This window comes from Zeus faber (assembly GCF_960531495.2).
Source record: "Zeus faber genome assembly, chromosome: 2".
Taxonomy (NCBI): Eukaryota; Metazoa; Chordata; class Actinopteri; order Zeiformes; family Zeidae; genus Zeus; species Zeus faber.
In genome coordinates, this window is record NC_137189.1 from 32113747 (window position 1) to 32134470 (window position 20724).

General features: G+C 41.5%; 2 protein-coding genes across 2 annotated transcripts in view; one reads left to right on the forward strand and one right to left on the reverse strand.

Annotated features, from left to right (window-relative positions):
• The window catches only part of tubgcp3 (tubulin gamma complex component 3), a gene marked incomplete at its 5' end in the record, with an annotated part of 29175 nt that extends 19877 nt beyond the window's left edge, over positions 1–9298 (reverse strand). Inside the window, 7 exons of the mRNA XM_080019266.1 lie at positions 69–181; positions 1596–1771; positions 3002–3246; positions 5213–5290; positions 5780–5847; positions 7898–8005; positions 9223–9298. Coding sequence (XP_079875392.1) covers positions 69–181; positions 1596–1771; positions 3002–3246; positions 5213–5290; positions 5780–5847; positions 7898–8005; positions 9223–9298 — 864 coding nt within the window. The remainder of the gene's footprint in view (positions 1–68; positions 182–1595; positions 1772–3001; positions 3247–5212; positions 5291–5779; positions 5848–7897; positions 8006–9222) is intronic.
• A 4628-nt stretch (positions 9299–13926) lies between these two features.
• The window catches only part of atp11a (ATPase phospholipid transporting 11A), a gene marked incomplete at its 3' end in the record, with an annotated part of 59612 nt that continues 52814 nt past the window's right edge, over positions 13927–20724 (forward strand). Inside the window, exon 1 of the mRNA XM_080023865.1 lies at positions 13927–14261. Coding sequence (XP_079879991.1) covers positions 14217–14261 — 45 coding nt within the window. The 5' untranslated portion in view covers positions 13927–14216. The remainder of the gene's footprint in view (positions 14262–20724) is intronic.

The window sequence follows — 20724 nt, forward strand, 5'->3', positions numbered from 1 at the left end:
GCGGGCAGACCATAGTTAAGGGCTTAGAAGCAATATAGAAACTTAAAAAAAAAAAAAAATCCACGTACCTTGCTGTCTATTTTGTAGCAGTCTTCCTGGGCGCTCATCTTGAGGAACTTGCCGTCGATGCCCTGGAATACGTAGAGGAGGTCACGCACGAGCGCCGACTCGCTCAACTCAGCTGGGTGACCCCGAAGGATGAAACGGAAAGAGAGAGGGAAAAAAAAAAAAACCCGTTGATAAAGCAGGTCCGAAGCTGTAAATAAATTCCAGGGAAGGTCAGAGAAATGTTGTTCGCCGAGAGTTGTTGAGGCGATGTATTATTTGTAATGGATCAAAGAACGCCGCAGGGTCACTTGGGAGGGTGCCTCAGTGTGAAGAAGAAACATTTCTACCGCCTGGGCCGACTACTTCAGATGACCTTGTTTTTGAGTTATTTTTTTTATCGACGGGCAAATTGAGGACAATTTGAGGCCCTGTCCACACTAATACTAATCCGTTTTTAAAAATAATTCTTCGTTTTACAAAATATCTCCGTACACACAAGAACACAAAAACGACTACAAATGCTCGAACGGTCTCAAAATGACGCCCTTGCGTGCCGGTGAAGTGGTGCGGCTTAAAGTTAATTGGTAAACTTGTAATTAGACCTAGCAGGGTTAACCAAACATATGGCATATATCAGTTGTTCTTGGTGTTTTTCAGGCGCATGTTCATTATGCAAAGCAACTATGACATAATTTCCACACAGGTACATGGACATGTTCACACGGGTACACAGAAACTGGAATTTAAAAAAATAATAAAATAAAAAATAAAAATCGGAAGTTTAGAAGGGGTTTAAAAAAAAAAAATCTCCGTTTTAGTGACCTAAAATGCAGTTTGGATATGGATGCGAGGCAAATACAAAAAAAAATATTTTGTGCGAGGAAAATGCAGTGGAAAATGTTCTTTCCGAAAAAATATCCTTTTTAGTGTGAATGGGGCCAAAATATTGATGGGTTTTTTGGGTTTTAACTCATATTCAGAGGAAATGGTCTCCAATTTGCACTCTGGTTGATTAAAGATTCATGCCGTCCAATGCACTGCCAGGCAGGCATACAAGGCACTCTGTGGCCATTTAGCTGAACGGCAATTCAATCATCCCCCTGAACCAAAGTGTGCGAGAACTTTCAGCAAAAGAAGTGTTTAAGGAAAGAACTTTGACGGAGCAATGATCGCTATTTTGAGGTTTATTTCCAGGGGCACAGCCCAAAGGATGGAAAAAGGGCAAGGAGAGGGAGAGGGAGAGAGAGAGAGAGAGAGAGAGAGAGAGAGAGAGATACAAGTTTCTTGTCAACCTAGGCAGTGCCATTGTAGGACATATTAGTGCTATAGTACCAGAATAACATTAGGATCTTCACAGCCTCATGCACAGTTTTATGTGTTCCACTATGTGCAATACATCTGAAGAACTTCCATTTGAGAAACTAGAGGGCAGGTTTGGGGATTTTGGTCACCAAGTTCATCATTGAGATTGTGTAAAACTCCCAATGACCATCGTGGCAAAACCATGTGGTAAGAGCGGTTTTCCACAGCACTTCTTGCTGACTCACCGTTGGGGTCACCGTCCCGACGCGGACGGACGACGCGGTTGGGGGCAGCAAGGGCCGGTCCAACGGGGGGCCGCGAGGAGGCAGGGGCCACGGCAGATGAGGAGGAGGAACCGAGCGGAAGGGCCCACGCCAGACGGGGGCCCAGCGGCTGAGCGCCTGTCGCCGGCTGGGGTTGCCTGGGGAAATGGAGGTACAGCGAGACATTTGAACAATTCCACAACCTCACTTTGGAGCTGGGACACAGAGACTGAACGTTATTCTGTTTTTTTTGCCCCCCCCCACTGATGACAATGTTTCTTTCAAACACATACATTTATTTAAGCTAGCCCGGGTTAAACAACTAGATCATTCCGGTAAAGAGAGCACTCACTTTGCCAGAAGGATTTAGTTGTTTGATTTAGTTGATCGCAGCGTTGTGCACGTCACGATCCATACTTTGCATGACAATGTAATGCACGCCATGAGTCAAGTCAGCCCCGTCTCTGCGGGTTTCATTTTAGGGAAATGTATTTTCAAAGTAGAGAAGCAAATCAACTCAACGATAACTGCAACTTGAGTGCACGGACGGACTTCCAACCGAATCCTCCATCCAATCTGCACGTCGGCATTGTTTATCGTGTGAAAAATATTTTTATTAGTCAGCGTTCAGAGTCACATTGTTGACACGAGACTCCCTGGGGGTCATGTGTTGGACAATGCACTTAAGGTGGTGCTTTCATTTAGTCAATTAAAAAAACAAAACAAAAAAAAAAAAAAAAACGGGGAATAGACCACTACACTGGAAGCTGTTTTCAAACGGACAGCACTGAATAATTAAAGTCACCCAACTGGAGTTTTCTTTCAGGACCTTTAATCATAGTTCAGTGGGACGAGAAAAGAACAGTTGAATGCTGAGGTCCGCTATAACACAATGGTAATTTAAAAATAACAACAAAGGCTGTTGCATTATTTATACAGATAAGTGGAATGAAATGCTATTCTTCAGATAATAGCCACATAAAAATCGGATTCGTGAGTGGTGTGGTAACAAGAAGGCGGTGGTAGTTGTCCTTTAAAATAAACTTTTCTAACATTTACAACACAGGGAATCTACATGGTGTTTTAGAAATCGGTAAAATGCCCAATAATACCATGACACTTGAATGTCATCCCATGTATCGATGTTCTATGTGCAAAATACAGTATGTCACCTGCTCATAATAAAAAAAATTGAGGAAATCATTTAAAATGAATTGACAGGTGAGTGGTTCAAAACACGGGAGAAATCTGATTGGATGAGAGCACCTCACCTACATCTTTTTTTCCGCAGGCCCGGGACGATGGAAAAATCATGTATATACACAAACCACCCTGACCTAAAAGTGTGTGAGTGAGTGAGTGAGTGAGTGAGTTGAGAGAGGTCTTACCCAGCCAGTAGTGACTGTGGCGTTGGTGAAGGTCCGTTTAGAGTGTAAACCCCTAGACTGGATATCCCGCTAGTGCCCAGGCTGGAGGAGAGGCCCCCGGGGGCCCCGGCCACTGTGGCACAGCTGGGGGCCGCCGTCCTCTCCCCGTAACTGAGGGCCAGGCTCTGGGGCCGGGTGCAGTAGAACGGAGTGGAATGGGCATCCTTGGGCAGCGCCTGTGCGAACAGTGCCCCGTAACTGCCCAGCTGGGGGACGACAGGGAGATAAAGAGCCGAGCAGTTCAACTTTTAACTCTCTTTGCACAAAACAACAATCTCGCTTGTGAATTCAATCGCTGCGCAGCCATGTTGACTGAGAGAGAATGTGGTTTAATGATTTGAAAAATCGACTCTCTAAAACACAGGACTGTCAAACAGCACTCAGTGCATTTCATTCTAAACACTACCCATCGGCCCTATCGTCCTTGCCCTAAGCCCTGGTCCGTTTGGCCGTTTCTTGTTGGCTCTTGCGCACAGCCATCTTGCTATTATTGATCAGTGCTTTTCATTTTGTGAGTCAATGGCTTAATCGTCGAAGGACTTTAAGTGTGTCGGGCGTTAGAGCATTGCAGCCACATTGTTGGTCGATAAAGCTTGCCAAGCATGTGCGCATGTCTGCTGTAACACGCACGTGTTGGTGTGAACGTGGTAGCGGCGTAACAGAACGTAGTTGACGGCACGCACATAATGTGCGGATAAATTGAAAAATTAAAAAAATGGAACCATCATAGCCAAACGGTTTTACTGCTGCTGTGACTTTATAAAGAAATAAGACCTGAATGTGGATGCAGAGTTTCAGTGAAAAGAGAGATTGACGAGACAGACGGGTGCTGTGCTTTACTCTGAAGTGCAGTGATTGTACGTCGCGCTATGTTGATGCTACTTTACGACATGTCGTGAATGAGCTGTGAACACAGCCAATGTCGCCTCTATGGGTCCGCAATACTGGAGCGGTCAAGATACACTAGTGAACAAATTCAATGTGTATTGAGAGATGCAGACCTCTCTACAAAATCGACTGTAATTCGCTTAATTCTGAACCGAAATTTGGTTTGTTATTTGTTACACGTGAGAAATTTAACATGATACTGGTTACTTATAAGAATTAAATTCAGTTCCAGGGGGCAGATCTAATCACATTTATTTTTATTCACTACCATGTTTACAAGAAGAAGGTGTCATGCGTGCCTCATATTGCAGTTAAATTTAACAATTGAGTTTTGATTGAATATTTTAATATATTATTCAAACATTGGACATCTTGAATGTTATTTTAATTTAAGACCATGGGCAAGAGTTCCTTGCTTCAAGTGTTTTACAGAATAAATGGAAAGCCACATTATATTTGTCTCCCTATTTTTATTTTTTTTGCTGATCTGTAAAAATGATCCGATCCATGACTCAGTGAAACGATCTAGAAGCGTGAGTTTTGTGATCCGTTGCACCCCTAGAATGTGGGGAAGTGATTCTCTTTATGATTAAACTCTCATGGTACTTTAGCATTGCACAAAGAAGCATCGCATTGGCAAGCATCAAAATCTGACCCAAACCCAGTCCACTGTGTCATTTCTCCACCACACAACAGGGCCATGAGGGCAGGAGGAATTATCAAATACTTGAACATACATTTTGTCGGCATTTGGTTTCGTATGAATGCAAGTTATTTTGAGAAATGCCAAATAAGAGAGGAAGAGATTGCACATTAGAGAAGATGGAAGGCAGAAGACAGATGACTTTTTCTTCAAAGACAGACTGGTAAAAGGCCAGACCAGGAGCTAAAATCAGCATGTTTGTTATATTTTCTTTTAGGTTTCACGCAGCCCTTTCCAAGTGTTTTCACAGCAGCTGCTGGCTGTAGCAAATCTCTTCCAGATATTTATAATGTGTAACCTGCTCCACCTCCTGTGAAGTACCAGCGGTGTACTAGCCAGTATGCGGACAATGGCAAACCCTAGGCCTGGAAAAGACAGTTCCTATTCTTTCAACAATTTCATGTGAAATATTGTACCCCAAAAATAGTTAGCAATTGCAATTTTAATGCATAACAATTAGGGACAAAAAATATCAGCTATGTAAGCAGCGCTGCCCCCTTTTACTATCATTACTATATTAGAATGAAATCCTTGAGAAAAAGAACCGTGTGTGTGTGTGTGTGTGTGTGTGTTGCTCCTACCCTGGGGGCCGGTTTGCGGGGGTCTTCGCAGAGGCTGAGCAGCAAGTAGAGTACAGACCAGCGGTGTTTGAGGACCCCCTGTCCATGGAGCACAGGCAAAATTAAACCAAACTAACACAGTTGTGGTGACACACGACAAGTAGAGTGCTAAACTTTAGGACCAGAAAAACTAGACCAAAAAAAGACAAATGATTGAAATATAATCCACTTTTATCCATTAGAGACCATCAAACAGGCTTCCATGTGACCTTTCTATAATATCTGAGGTGGTTGGTTTGGGGCTTGGTGATGGAGTTTTGTAGCGGCGCTATTCTCCAATACCCACCTTGGCCTTGTACCACAATCTGACACCATTATTTCCAGCACTCCCATTTATTTTTAGAATTTTATTTTACCATTTTCAGTGCAGACGAACATAACAAGAATCAAACATGAGAAATGTGCTTTTGCACACTGACAGGTGCGTGCGCACACACACACACACACACACACACACACACACACACACACACACACACACACACACACACACACACACACACACACACACACACCAGGAGTACAGACCTGAGTCTGAAGCTTTCTGTGAAGCTCTGAGAAGAGTGCAGCGTCTGCTTCCCTCCTCTGCTTCAATACTGAAACGGAATCAAAATGACAGACGTTAAAATTGGACCGATTTTTTTTGGACCGTGCTTTTGTGAAATCCAAACAAACAAACAAAGTCTTGTCATTAGAATGACACCTGCGTCAAAGAAGTGTAAACCTGAATTATCTTTTGTAACAAGAAGTCAGCATCTATTGAAGAGGGCAGGCATTCCAACCGTAATTTAATTATATATACAATATATAATTAAAGAAAACAAAAAAAATGTTGTTTCAATTGTTGTTAAAAATTAATGTAGCTTTCCTCAAGAAAAGCAACAACAGCAAGAACTTTAAATTTTAAACTTTGTTTTTACGTTTCTTGTTCATTTCTGATTTTGACAACACATACCAGTACATTTTCCATTTTTTTTTGTCTGTATTTAGTATTGTAACGCTGAGAGAGTGTGTGTGTCAGCGTTTCCGTTATCCGGTAATTGCCGGTTTTTTGACCAGGAAAATCGGTTGAAGTCCGACATATTTAAATCTCCCCGGTCATAATGCCAGGTGAAAATAATTCCCGCCAAGCACCATTTGAATTAGGGCTGGGTGGATCATTCCGATAAAAACATTCAGCAGATCTGATCATTTCCGCGCTTGTAAACACATTAGACACGGAGCGGAGACATTGCCGCAGCGTCTAGAACTCTGAGGAGAAGCAGAAAGATGATGTGTCGTAGGGAGACGTACATCCATAGTTTGGCGTTTTTTGGGGATATTTAAGTTCCGACCCAAAGCAGACAGCAGATATTCATTGTGTAAAATATGTCAACGGGATGGACAACACCACAAACTTTATCCTTTATTTAGACCTACTGGCCATATGCATTTATGGCAAGTAGCGGCACGGACGGGGGTGCGTGGGTTTAAGGGGGTCCAGTTGATCGATGGGTTGTGTTGCGTTATTTGCATCAGTTTGTCTTATTGGGTTCCGGGATGTTCTGTGCAGGGAGGATGCGGACGGAGAAGATTGAGGGAGAGGGATGCAGAGATACAATACACATTGTATCAGCCCCGTTGTCAAGCAGCACACTGGGAAAAACCATGGAACTGCCGATATCGTCCTGGTTGAGATCAGGGCAGAGTGGCAGCCAGCTGCCGGGTACGCACCATCGGGCAAAACCATTTGGGGCCGTTTTTGGGCGGCCAAAAATGTTATTTTTCTTAAAACATAAATAACATCCGGGGGCGCCCACCATGTTTATATTCTAAAAATATATTAACATTTTTCGTAATTTTATTTTCTTTCATATTTATTACCTCCTCTTGGTTTTGCGCCTTCCCCATGGATGATTGGTGCACTAGGCGACCGCCTATACTCATAACCTGCCCATCTACAAGTCAAAGTCACATCGTACATATGTACAAAAGACAGGTGTTGCTTATATTTTGCTTTATTTTTAGGTCAAGACTTGGGTCGATATTTCTCACTAATGGCTCTACTTTGGCTGCAGAGAAGGTCTACTGGGATTTGCTGCAAGGTATGTGAAGTGCTAATGTGAGCACACATACTAGACTAACTATCTAACTTTTCACACTTCACTTCAGCCTCTCAACTGGAATGACCAACGGATCAAAATACTTTGTGTATCAACCTATACACAAAAAATATGCCGAACAAACCCAGACCCCTCTGAAACAATCCAGACTCCGGGCACCCCAGGAGGAGGATTCAGTATGTGGTCTCAGAGGTGCTTTGCTTTGTTTGCATCCCCAATCTGCTTTGCGCTTTTGCTAGGGTACATTTACGCAATTAGGACCATATTTTTAACAAAGTCTACAATGTACAAAAACACAAAAGATACTTCTCCAGTTTTCCAGAAATATATTTACAGTCTCCAGGTTTTGGTTTAAAAAGCAGCTGTAGTGTGAACAACAAGTGGTCTGTGATCTCCTCAGTTCTTGAGTGGGCAGGAAATAGAAACCAACCCTCTCTTCTGTCACTTAGAAACATTCAGCTTCAGTGTATTGTGGCCAATGAGGCAACGTTTCCCATTTCAATAAATGTTCCTTTTGAGAATGGTTAGGCACAGCACCACTCACATTCTTTCTTTATCTTCTCTGACACCAGGAACTCGTCCCGTTCAATAGTGGGGGCGTAGTTACTCCCAATGACCCGCACTGCATACTGAAACTGGTGGGCGACTTCAGCTGGAGAGAAAGATCATTAATAACCCATGATTAAAAACTTGTGAAATTACTATTTTGTACAACTTTCTTGTAAAATTGCAATCATCAATATTATGTGCTTCCCTAATATCTGCTTAAGGCTGCATTGTTTAACTTACTACACTCAATGCATGCAGTAGTATAGCAACCTAGCAAACATACTGCCCCTTGTCTTACCAAGTTCAATTACTTACATATAAAAATGTACTACGTTGAATAAACAGATTGTAATTCTGATAACATAACATCAGACAGCATGGCCGTTGCATAACATTAGCTTTTAACTTCTATTATACTTTATTAACTATTGACAGGAACGTCCTCGCCCTCTATCCATAGAGCTCACAAGTTTGCAGTCAGTTCAGCTGTAGAAAGCTGCTGCCCGTTAACTTATCTTTATAGATGTGTACATATGTTGTATTTGTTCCTTCTGGCATTACAAAATAAAATTCAAGGGCTTTCAAGTACTCAAAACAAAAATAATCAATTTTCAATGTGATCTTTATGAATTAAAATATAATATAATCCTAGTCTTGTTGTCTATGGTTGATTAGATATGTATTATATCCATTATTAATGTCATTGTCTTCTACCATGATAAGTGTAATACAAAAAACTGGATTAAATGTACATTTCCGACATAATCTTTCGTAAAATCGATTCTGGATTTTTTTTCATTAGGTTACGATTTGAATAACAAAACCAGGGATATCACAGGCTTTCCATGATGCCGTCTTTCCCCCAAGCACTTTTCAAGCACTTCAGCACAAAAGTGGCAATTTTCGAGGTATTCCAGCACTTGAATTTCTGCGGGGGCACTTCAAGCACCTCAAGGATCCGATAAGAACGCTGTTTTCTATCTCTCTGGATCTTGACTTGCACTGCCCCGTCTATTCCCTGTTGCATTGACACCGGGGATCAATAAAGTGCAATCTTATCGTATTTGGGGAGGGGGGGGGCGTATGCATCAGGAAAGGCCCTGCAGCAGCTCCATGCCGGCTGCCAGGGAGCAGAGAGGCGTGCAGCCCCTCCAGTACAATAGCAGCTCTAACTCTGACGGTCCGAGAGGCTAGCGCTATCTAGCTTAGCGACTTGCTCGATACACGCAAACATTCGCCAACGGACGCACACAAACAAACACACAAGCTAGCGGAGCTCCATGGCTACTAGCTAAAGCCACCCACTGCTAGCCGACGCACCTTCGCTTTTCCCCGTAATTCTGCAGCAGAGGCTCTGGAGAAGCACGTTGGGTGATTTCTGATCCAAAGTAGCCATAGTGTCTGTGACCGTTTCCTGGGGTGAGATGAGGAACCCGGGCGTCGGCGCCTGCTATCTGCGGTTTCTGGTGCCACACGACACCATTTTATTGGAACCCGCCGAAAAGCGTCGCCAGGCGCAGGGACGTTGCTAGCGTGAGACGGAGCGAGAGGACAACGAATGAAAACATTGCCCCCCCGGAAACATGGACCCAGGGCAAAGGTTCCGGCATCGTAAATCAACAGTTTACCCCGCGGGGGCGAGTGATAACGAATACCAACGCTTTAAGTCACCATCTCTTCCTGCAATAAGTGTCATCAAATTGGATAAAGAAATTCAGCCTCTTTCACCACTAACTTTTAGGAACTTTATATTCCTATTCTGATCCCTATAGGAAATGTTCGTATAGAAATGCCTTTGCGAGATTTTGTGGAGAGGCATTTTGCTTCGGTGATGGGACACCCACATGTGCAATTATTTATTTTTTATTTTCGATAGCATTTAAAAAAAAAATAATAATAATAAAAAAAATAAAAAATAAACCTAAATAATTACATTGGCATCTTTTTGGGGGGGTTCATTTCAGCACCTACGGACGGACAGCACCTTGATTCGATGATGGATCCCCTTCACAGCGCCATAACTATCTCTCTCTTACTGTGCGTCACTGGTTGTTTGTTTTTATTGCTGAGAGTCGCCGTATATGGGCACATGTGGACACAGTAATAGTCATTCATTCATTCATTCATTCATATTCATTATGAATTAATTGATAATTCTATTATTATTATTATTCATTAACAATACTACCGTGTGTGTGCTTTTATATTACTGTGTATCACTGTGTTCGTGTGTATTACTGTGAATATGTGTATTACTGTGTGTGTCCATATATGACTGTGTACAGTGTGTGAGTGTGTATTACTGTGTGTGTGTGTGTCCATATATGACTGTGTACAGTGTGTGGGTGTGTATTATTGTGTGTGTGTGTGTGTGTCCATATATGACTGTGTACAGTGTGTGAGTGTGTATTACTGTGTGTGTGTGTGTGTGTGTGTCCATATATGATTGTGTGCAGTGTGTGAGTGTGTATTACTGTCTGTGTGTGTGTGTCCATATATGACTGTGTACAGTGTGTGAGTGTGTATTACTGTGTGTGTGTGTGTGTGTGTGTGTCCATATATGATTGTGTGCAGTGTGTGAGTGTGTATTACTGTGTGTGTGTGTGTGTGTCCATATATGACTGTGTGCAGTGGGTGAGTGTGTATTTCTGTGGGTCCAACTGTTGGAGAAATTCTCCTGCGTGGTTCATCTGCCTGCCACAGGAAAACAAACCTGAGAGTATTAAAGATATTTATTCTACAGAATAAAGAGAAAGATGCTTCCAGGCGGTGTTGTGATCAGTCTACCTCTACTCTGCTCGAAGAGGCTTTTATAGTCATGAGATGTCATGTCATGCCCCGTGAGTCGCTGTTGTCTTCAGTCCCAGCAGAGGACACGTTTTAAACAAAGAAGAACAACGAACACCGTCGGTGCCGAGGAAGCATACGTGGAGCGTTTACACAAATGGCCCCTTTACCATCTAGAAAAACAGAGATAACGACTAAAACACTTGTGACAGTGGTGTACGGGAATGTAAGATCTCCTGTGAATGAGTCGGGCGTCACCAAACAAACACATGCCTCAGCATTTAGACGTCACTTGGTGGTAGAATTATATCATTCATTGCCGTTGATCATTATTTTCCTCTCACATCACAAATTATTGCGTGTCCACATATTATTGTGTGTGTATTACTGTGTGTTTCCATAAATTACTATGTACAGCTTGTGAGTGTATTACTGTGCGTTTCCATATATAACTATGTACAGTGGGTGAGTGTATTACTGTGTGTCCACATATTGTGTGTGTATTACTGTGAATGTTTGACTACTGTGCGTGTTCATATACAACTGTGTACAGTGGGTGAGTGTGTATTACTGTATGTCCACATATGATTGTGTTTGTGTATTACTGTGTGTCCGCATGTTATTGTGTGTGTGTGTGTGTATTATTGTGAATGTGTGTATTACTGTGTGTCCATATATTACTGTACGGTGTATAAGTGAGTATTACTGTGTGTCCAAATATTATTGTGTGTGTATTACCATGAATGTGTTTATTACTGCGTGTGTCCATATATAACTGTGTACAGTGGGTGAGTGTGTATTACTGTGTCCACATATTATTGTGTGTGTATTACTGTGAATGTGTGTATTACTGTGTGTGTCCATATATAACTGTTTACAGTGTGTAAGTGAGTATTACTGTGTGTCCACATATTATTGTGTGTGTAATACTGTGAATGTGTGTATTACTGTGTGTGTCCGTATATATCTGTTTAGAGTGTGTAAGTGAGTATTACTGTGTGTCCACATATTATTGTGTGTGTGTATAACTGTATGTGTCCATATATAAGTGTGTGCAGTGGGTGAGTGTGTATTACTGTATGTCCACATATTATTGTCTTTGTGTATTACTGTGTGTCCGCATGTTATTGTGTGTGTGCGTGTGTGTGTGTATTATTGTGAATGTATGTATAACTCTGTGTGTCCATATATTACTGTACGGTGTATAAGTGAGTATTACTGTGTGTCCAAATATTATTGTGTGTGTATTACTATGAATGTGTTTATAACTGCGTGTGTCCATATATAACTGTGTACAGTGGGTGAGTGTGTATTACTGTGTCCACATATTATTGTGTGTGTAATACTGTGAATGTGTGTATTACTGTGTGTGTCCGTATATTACTGTTTACAGTGTGTAAGTGAGTATTACTGAGTGTCCACATATTATTGTGTGTGTGTATAACTGTGTGTGTCCATATATAACTGTGTACAGTGGGTGAGTGTATTACTGTGTGTCCACATATTGTGTGTGTATTACTGTGAATGTGTGTACTACTGTGCGTGTCCATATACAACTGTGTACAGTGGGTGAGCGTGTATTACTGTAGTCCACATATTATTGTGTTCGTGTATTACTGTGTGTCCGCATATTATTGTGTGCATGTGTGTGTGTGTGTGTGTATTATTGTGAATGTGTGTATTACTGTGTGTCCATATATTACTGTATGGTGTATAAGTGAGTATTACTGTGTGTCCAAATATTATTGTGTGTGTGTGTATAACTGTGTGTGTCCATATATAACTGTGTACAGTGGGTGAGTGTATTACTGTGTGTCCACATATTGTGTGTATTACTGTGAATGTGTGTACTACTGTGCAAGTCCATATACAACTGTGTACAGTGGGTGAGTGTGTATTACTGTATGTCCACATATTATTGTGTTTGTGTATTACTGTGTGTCCGCATGTTATTGTGTGTGTGTATTACTGTATGTCCACATATTATTGTGTTTGTGTATTACTGTGTGTCCGCATGTTATTGTGTGTGTGTGTGTGTGTGTGTGTGTGTGTATTATTGTGAATGTGTGTATAACTGTGTGTGTCCATATATTACTGTACGGTGTATAAGTGAGTATTACTGTGTGTCCAAATATTATTGTGTGTGTATTACTATGAATGTGTTTATAACTGCGTGTGTCCATATATAACTGTGTACAGTGGGTGAGTGTGTATTACTGTGTCCACATATTATTGTGTGTGTAATACTGTGAATGTGTGTATTACTGTGTGTGTCCGTATATTACTGTTTACAGTGTGTAAGTGAGTATTACTGAGTGTCCACATATTATTGTGTGTGTGTATAAATGTGTGTGTCCATATATAACTGTGTACAGTGGGTGAGTGTATTACTGTGTGTCCACATATTGTGTGTGTATTACTGTGAATGTGTGTACTACTGTGCGTGTCCATATACAACTGTGTACAGTGGGTGAGCGTGTATTACTGTAGTCCACATATTATTGTGTTTGTGTATTACTGTGTGTCCGCATATTATTGTGTAGGTGTGTGTGTGTGTGTGTATTATTGTGAATGTGTGTATTACTGTGTGTCCATATATTACTGTATGGTGTATAAGTGAGTATTACTGTGTGTCCAAATATTATTGTGTGTGTGTGTATAACTGTGTGTGTGTCCATATATAACTGTGTACAGTGGGTGAGTGTATTACTGTGTCCACATATTGTGTGTGTATTACTGTGAATGTGTGTACTACTGTGCATGTCCATATACAACTGTGTACAGTGGGTGAGTGTGTATTACTGTATGTCCACATATTATTGTGTTTGTGTATATCTGTGTGTCCGCATGTTATTGTGTGTGTGTATTACTGTATGTCCACATATTATTGTGTTTGTGTATTACTGTGTGTCCGCATGTTATTGTGTGTGTGTATTACTGTATGTCCACATATTATTGTATTTGTGTGTTACTGTGTGTCCGCATATCATTGTGTGTATTACTCACGCGCGCACCTACAGTGGAGCGCGCGTGCGCGAGGCGCTCACGTTCGCGCCACCTGGCTGCCGGCGACGCGCACGTGGGGATGAAAGCAAAGCTCCTTTGCCGCCACGGTCCGAGGAGGAGATTAGCGGCGGCAGGAGGGGAAGGTGGAGGAGAAGGTGGAGGAGAGGAGGAAGAGAGAGAAGAGAGGAGGGACTAACTCGACGCGACTTCCACAATCTCAGTAGAAAGAGGTGGAGCGCCCAAAAACTCTTAAAAAAACAAAAAAAACAAACAAACAAAAAAAAAAAACCCCAAAAACAAAACCCCAGGAAACCGACGCGTAAGTGTAGAACGCCTTTCTGCTTTGTGGGCATCGCCTCGTCTGCGTCTCTGAGTGAAGAGTCACGCTCCGCGGACGCGTGGCTGCTTTTGACGGTGTTTTAAAGCAGAAGGAGACCGGGGCAAGTCATGACAATCGCGGAAAAGAAGTCAGAAGTAGGGAAGGAGTCGTAGCGACTGCCGGAGGGAAAACAAACGCCGGGATGGGGATGGACCTGAGCACTCTGCGGACCCTCATCAGCAGATATGTAAGTTTATTTTGGAGGCACTCGTGTTTGTTTGTGTGTGTGTGTGTGTGTGTTTGTGTGTGCCGCGTGTGCGTGCGTGCGTGCGCGCGCGCGTGTGTGTGTGTGCGTGCGCGCGCGTGTGTGTTGGACTAGAATCGGTACAAGGCTCAAATTGCTGGAGAGCTACTCATCCGGGTTTAGGTTTCGTTGTTAAAGGGAAAAAAAGTAATTTGTTCAATGCAAATCGGCGTTACTGTGATGGGAAGGAGTTGTAGTCTCTTTCCCGTTGCGTTTTTTTTGTGTGTGTGTGTTAAAAAGGCTGTAAAACGAGTGAAAGTAGCTCCCTTTAGCGTTAGAAACTTCCATTTTATATCAGTTATTCACTATTCAAAAACATTGTGGGTGAATTTTTGTACATTTTTGGAAAGGGTAGTTCTAATATTGTTGTTGGTAATGTGGGATTTTGCAGAGTGAATGAACATCTCTAGTGAACAGAAAAACTATATATATATATATATATATATATATATATATATATATATATATATATATATATGTGTGCATTATTTACATTTACATTTTTTAATTATAAATTACATTTTATTATAAATTATATTTTATTTATTTCATTTAATTATATATATATTTTAAATTATATTTTAAATATATTTATTTTATACATAATGTAATTTATATATGATATAATAATATTATATATGATTTTTTATATATATATATATATATATGTTATTATATGTTTGATTATATTAATTATACATTTATTTAATTTTTTAATGGAGTGCGCTCTTCTCGCTGTCGAATCCAGGATCAGCAAAGCGCGCAGAAGCGAGCAGTCATGAATTATGTAACGCAGTTCGTTTTTTTCCATCGGTCAAAACGACGGAGTGGCGTCCTGCTCTATAGCCTACAAGGCGCTCTGCATTAGACCCCTGAGTTGGTGCCAGTAATCCCGAGCTGGAACGCGCTGCTCACATGATGAGCACCGATCTCTGCCGTGCCATGCTCAACTCAATGAGCTGATTAAAGGAAAGCCAGTGCGGTGTGCCGGTACAAAGGCCTGTATACAGCAAAACCGAGGATTATACTTTAGGAGGCACATGAGCCGACTAGAGTGTTACAAGTGGCCACAGGACTTTCCCCCTTAGTATGATACAGGATGCTTTTCAGGGTGTGTTGACCAGTGGTTCTCAATGCAGGGGCCCTCCAAGAGGTTCCAGGGGGTTCCCAGTAAAGAGATCACTAGTTAAACTTCACCATTATTTCTTTTTCAAGACGTAAGCGTCATTAGAGAATGTCCACACTTACCTGTTACCATATGTCCCTATATATATAGGTCCTACAGGTATGGCCGTTTGGTCTAAATCACATCCAACAATAAAAAAAATAGGGTCCCATGATTCCAATCAGATTGGGGTCATCAAAGACAAAATCTTATCACATGGTGTCCGTCGCCGTATGCATCAAATTGAGGCTCCTTGATATTGAAAAAGGTTGAGAATCACAGCTGAAAACTTCATATTGCAATTATTTTTTTGATTTAACCTTTATTTATACTGAGTATGTTGCTCTTTTACAGCAACACCCAGTTTCACATGCATACAGTTCAGCCCCACACAATGTGGGGCTGAACTGTATGCATGTCCACAACAAGACCCAGGGTAAAATGAAGCATAAACAGCACCAGATTCAATTTGGGGGGGTCCGGGTGAATAGACCAATTCCAAACTCCAAAAATTGTCCAAACTTACATTTGCTTGGTGTGTTGGTTCACTGTTTTTACTATCTAGTTTATAAATGAGTCATTCAGTGAATAGTTTAACATGTTCAAACCCGCCTTGCCCTCGCAGGGTGTGTATTTTCTCAGCAAACATCACACACAGCGGTGATTCATTGTGTGCTGGCTTCTATAAAATGATGGACAATGAAGAGGAGATGACCAAAGCTCAAGCAATAATGACCACACTTTACACACCAGAGGGTTTTTCGGTATCCAAAGTAACACGTTCTTTTTTTTTTTGCACCAAAAAGGGTACTTGCGATAGAATTATTATTTATCTTGTATAATAAAGAAGCTGTGCTCTTGTCATCCTGCAGGAGTTATTGCAAGCAGTTCTTGATGATAAATTGTGGCATTGCAGGTTAAGAATTGTAACTCCACTTGCAGATTAACTCTGTCTTGGATGCTATGGCTTTCAATTACACAACATACCATGTTGACAACACAGGTAAAACATTTTTTCAAATTACTACTTATTACTGTATTTCACCGGATGTAGTATGCCACCCTGGTACTTTTCACTCACTATTTTATGCGTACTATGGTTTTGGTTTTGGTTTTATTTTTTCTCTGCAAAGTTGACAAGGCAGCACCCGCGATCTGCATTATATTTCTTATCATGCTGTGGACATGGAGCAAGGATGAAAGGACGAAATGCCATTTTGCCATCTTCCTGTGCCGGCGTTGTTTACACGCTCATGAGCCTGATGAACCAGCAGCAATAATAGATGACTGTCGCGTGAAAAGTATCAATTAACACGTCTGGTCGTACTTCGCCCTGAGAACGCCTTTTTCCTTTGTGTTACATAACGTCGTATACACTTTGAAAGTGGTGGCACAGATTTGAGTTTGGGCCGTGAGAAGAAAGATAGAGAGACACATGAAAGAGAGTCACACTCGCAGACAGAGAATATATATAACAAGATGAAAAGAGAGGATCGGGGATGGAGAGATGAGAAGAGAGACAATTAAGCATCCCGGAAGAAGAAATGTGGTGAAAGCTGGAAGGGAAGGAGCAGGAGGGGGTGGGGGGTATGGGATCGGTGGAGATAAAGAACAGGAGAAGGAAAAGGCAGCGAAGAGCATGTGACTGTCATGCTGCTCGCATGCAAGATATTTCTCTATCAGAGGTCCTGTTTACACCTCGCATTAAAATGCGTCATGAGTGATACGATCACAGGTCGCACAAGACGCATTGAGGACGCATTGAGATCCGATCGCTCAGACCAGATTCGGGGGTGATCTGGGCCGCATATGGCCACATTCTTTTAGCAGTGTGTACACAAATGTGTCCTGGGCCACATTGAAGGACCCCCTACCTAACAGACGTCCTCTGCGTAGGTGGAAATACGTATTCATTCCCGCGCTGACAGCATCAACTTAACGCGCGAAACAACAAGAAGAAGCCACAACAACAGGCAAAATGGATTCTTGTGGATGGAGTACACGGGAAACACACTGTCTGATTTCCATTCAGGCCGAAGAGTCAGCGCAACGGAAACTGGAAGATTCGGAACAGAAATAGTGTACGTGTTTATTTGCATATAGAGGGGGGAAGTGAGACCCGTGTAGAGACGCATTCAGGTGTGAACAGACGGGTGTGAACAGACATACTTAGTCCACTTGTGATTGGATCACCCAAGACGCATGTTAATGCCTGGTTTAAACAGGGCCAGAGACACTGTCTCTCAACAAGCCCAGTTGGTCAGACTGCTCTCTTACAATCAGTATCAATTACAAAAAATGAATAAAAATAAATAAATAAATAAATAAATAAATATATATAATTATTTTTTTTACATGCAAAATAGCACTCAAATCTCATAATTTATGCTCTATCTATCTTTCTATGTACTGTATGTATCCATCTACAGTATGTATGTACGTATGTAAGTATGTATGTATGTATGTACAGTATGTATGTATCGGTCTGTCTGAGAATCTAGATTGGGCTAGATTAGATAAGAATAGGTTAGAGCATACACAAATGACGGTCAAATGGTCGTGATGTGTATACGTGCCAATGAGCTGGATACATACAGCTCTCGGGCCACACACTGGATATGTACTCGCTTGGGAACAAGAGTAAAATGCTTTTGGTAGTTGAATTATCATTTATTTTCAAAAACCCATCTCTCCCGTCTCTCCCTTCTCTCTGCCATCTCTGCTTAGGTAAGGCGGCCAAAGCCATTACATAAGCCCCTTGACTATCGGTTCAGACTAATACGTACCGCCAGAGTAGTACTATTGTAGTTGTTGCCCCCGCTGAGTTTGAAAGAACCAGACGTGATTGCACTGACGTGTAGTTGCGTGGAAGAACTGTGATAACTTTTCGGTCTTCTCTCCTATTCAGTTTTTTTTCCCGCTCGCGCTCAATCAGACACAAAAAACACCTTCTATACAAAACTGTGGCTTCACAAATGGGCTCAAAGGAGAGAGTGCAATTTCACTCCCAAGTAACTACATTATGGCCACTGATAGTTGTAGTGAGGCATACTTTTGAGGTTTACATATTGAAGGTGAAATGGATTGTATTGTAGTATAATAATTTGGTATTTTTTAACCCAAATTATTTCGATAATTTGGGTTTAAAAACTAACAACATAAATATAAATAATATTATTATTACTATAACATTTTGACATACAGAATGTTTTGTGTAGCAGCAGCAGGTTCCCGACTCGGTTCCTCTTATACCACCAGCTATATTCCCACAAATAAAGCAGCAGATACACACAGACCTCAAAAAGAAATCAATGCTTGTTGCAAAAAACAGATGGCTTTAACCCAGACACAGACTTGCTACCATTTTATGTGTCAGGGGTTGGCGACCACGCTACGAGTTGTCGAGTGGACCACGTTTTTGCCCTGAAATCTTGCCCCTACAACGGGTAAAGACAAAGCTGTTCAAAGAACTAGCAGTGCTCAATTTACTGGTACTGGTGTTCATTATATTGAACTCTATGTATGATAATTTAAAGCAAAATACAGCGGATCGCCTTGAGAACAATCTCCTCAATGCTTTTCGAGGATCAAAAGTCTGATTCAGAGTTGCCACTAAAAACCTCATTTAAACCGATTAACATCACTGACTTCTCAGCCAGCACTATGAGTCTTTGGGCCAACAGAATGTTCTGGTGGGGGTGGGATGCTGTTCTTATGAAACCAGTTAGTCAACATTCCATCGTCGGTGACTAATCTGTATGTGGTCCTGGACAGGAGTATGTTCTCTCTCTCTCTCTCTCTCTCTCTCTCTCTCTCTCTCTCTCTCTCTCTCTCTCTCCACCTGACTACCAGTGTGGTCTGCAACAGATTACAGATCCACTCTAGCTAGTATGAGCTAATCCAAACCTGCGGCTACACATTTTTTTATGGTGGAATGAAGATAGAAAGAGAGACATTATTTTTGCAAGTAAACAAAGGGCTCGAGTTTTTCAGAGTGGCTCTGCGCTCGCAAGAATCAAACAGACTCTGACAAAAATGTGAAGCAATGAAAATAACCTTGAATATCACTGCACCAGGCCCCAAAAATCTTTCAGGAACTTGCTCTGGAATTCAATGAAGGGTTAGGAATTTTATTGGATAAGCCAGCAATGAAAGTTCTATCTATCTATCTATCTATCTATCTATCTATCTATCTATCTATCTATCTATCTATCTATCTATAGATAGCAGTAAATAATGCGTAGTGCGCTTATCGCCAGCTGTTTAGTGTTACTGTTACTGCATTTCTGCCCCAGTACGTTGGGGAGATGTCAATAGCCAGGTGATGACGAGGGCAACGTATCACATGCACGCTCCGGTCTCTGTCTGCCATGTCAATAATTGATGGGCCGGCAGGTTGACGGGAAGCTTAACGGACCTAAACTTACTCACCCCTTTCATGGCTCAAATGTACTTTTGCATAGAGTAACATTAGAGTTCTGCCACCTCTCTTGTGTGCCTGAATTAGAGCTGACTTATAATTTGAACGCTGCATCACTGGCTCCCAAGTGGTGTTCGATGGAATTTCAAACACAGGTGCCTTGGGAGGGGTATGAGACAAAAAGTAAACCAGTAAACCCCTTTCCCATTTGCACTCAAAGACAAAAATCTACTGGCAATGTTCCGTATTGGCGTCATGTGGGAAAGGGAACCAGTCTCGATGTTCCGTAAAATTTGTTCCATAAATTTCCCCACTCTCGACCCTACAGCTGTGAATGGAAGCGTGTGGGAATGGAAACAGTAACATTGCCGTAAAGTAGGGTTTGAGCCGAATCCATATGAATGAATGGGTTTTACAAATATTTATTTTGTACAAATATTAAAAAATATATTTGCTCATGACATTTCACTGCATATATGCATGACCGTATGTATATGTATGTGACAAATAATCTCTTGAACTTGAACTTGAACTTAAACTTGTTTTCAGGAATGAAAAAAAAAACATTTGAGAAAATAAATACATAAATAAAAATAAAGTATTTATACATGCTGTATATATACAGTATAGGTCTGATCCGAACCATGGAGCTTAGCTGCAAAGAGCAGAAACAGTCTCTATGGAGACAGGTCTCTATATTCTTAAATGTTATTATTTTTCTTCTAAAAAATGCCACTTAGTCGTGTCTTTTAGAGTAAGGGGTCTGGTGACCTTGGGCACAAGTTTGCCCGCAGGCTGCACCGCAGCGTGGAGCCAGAGGG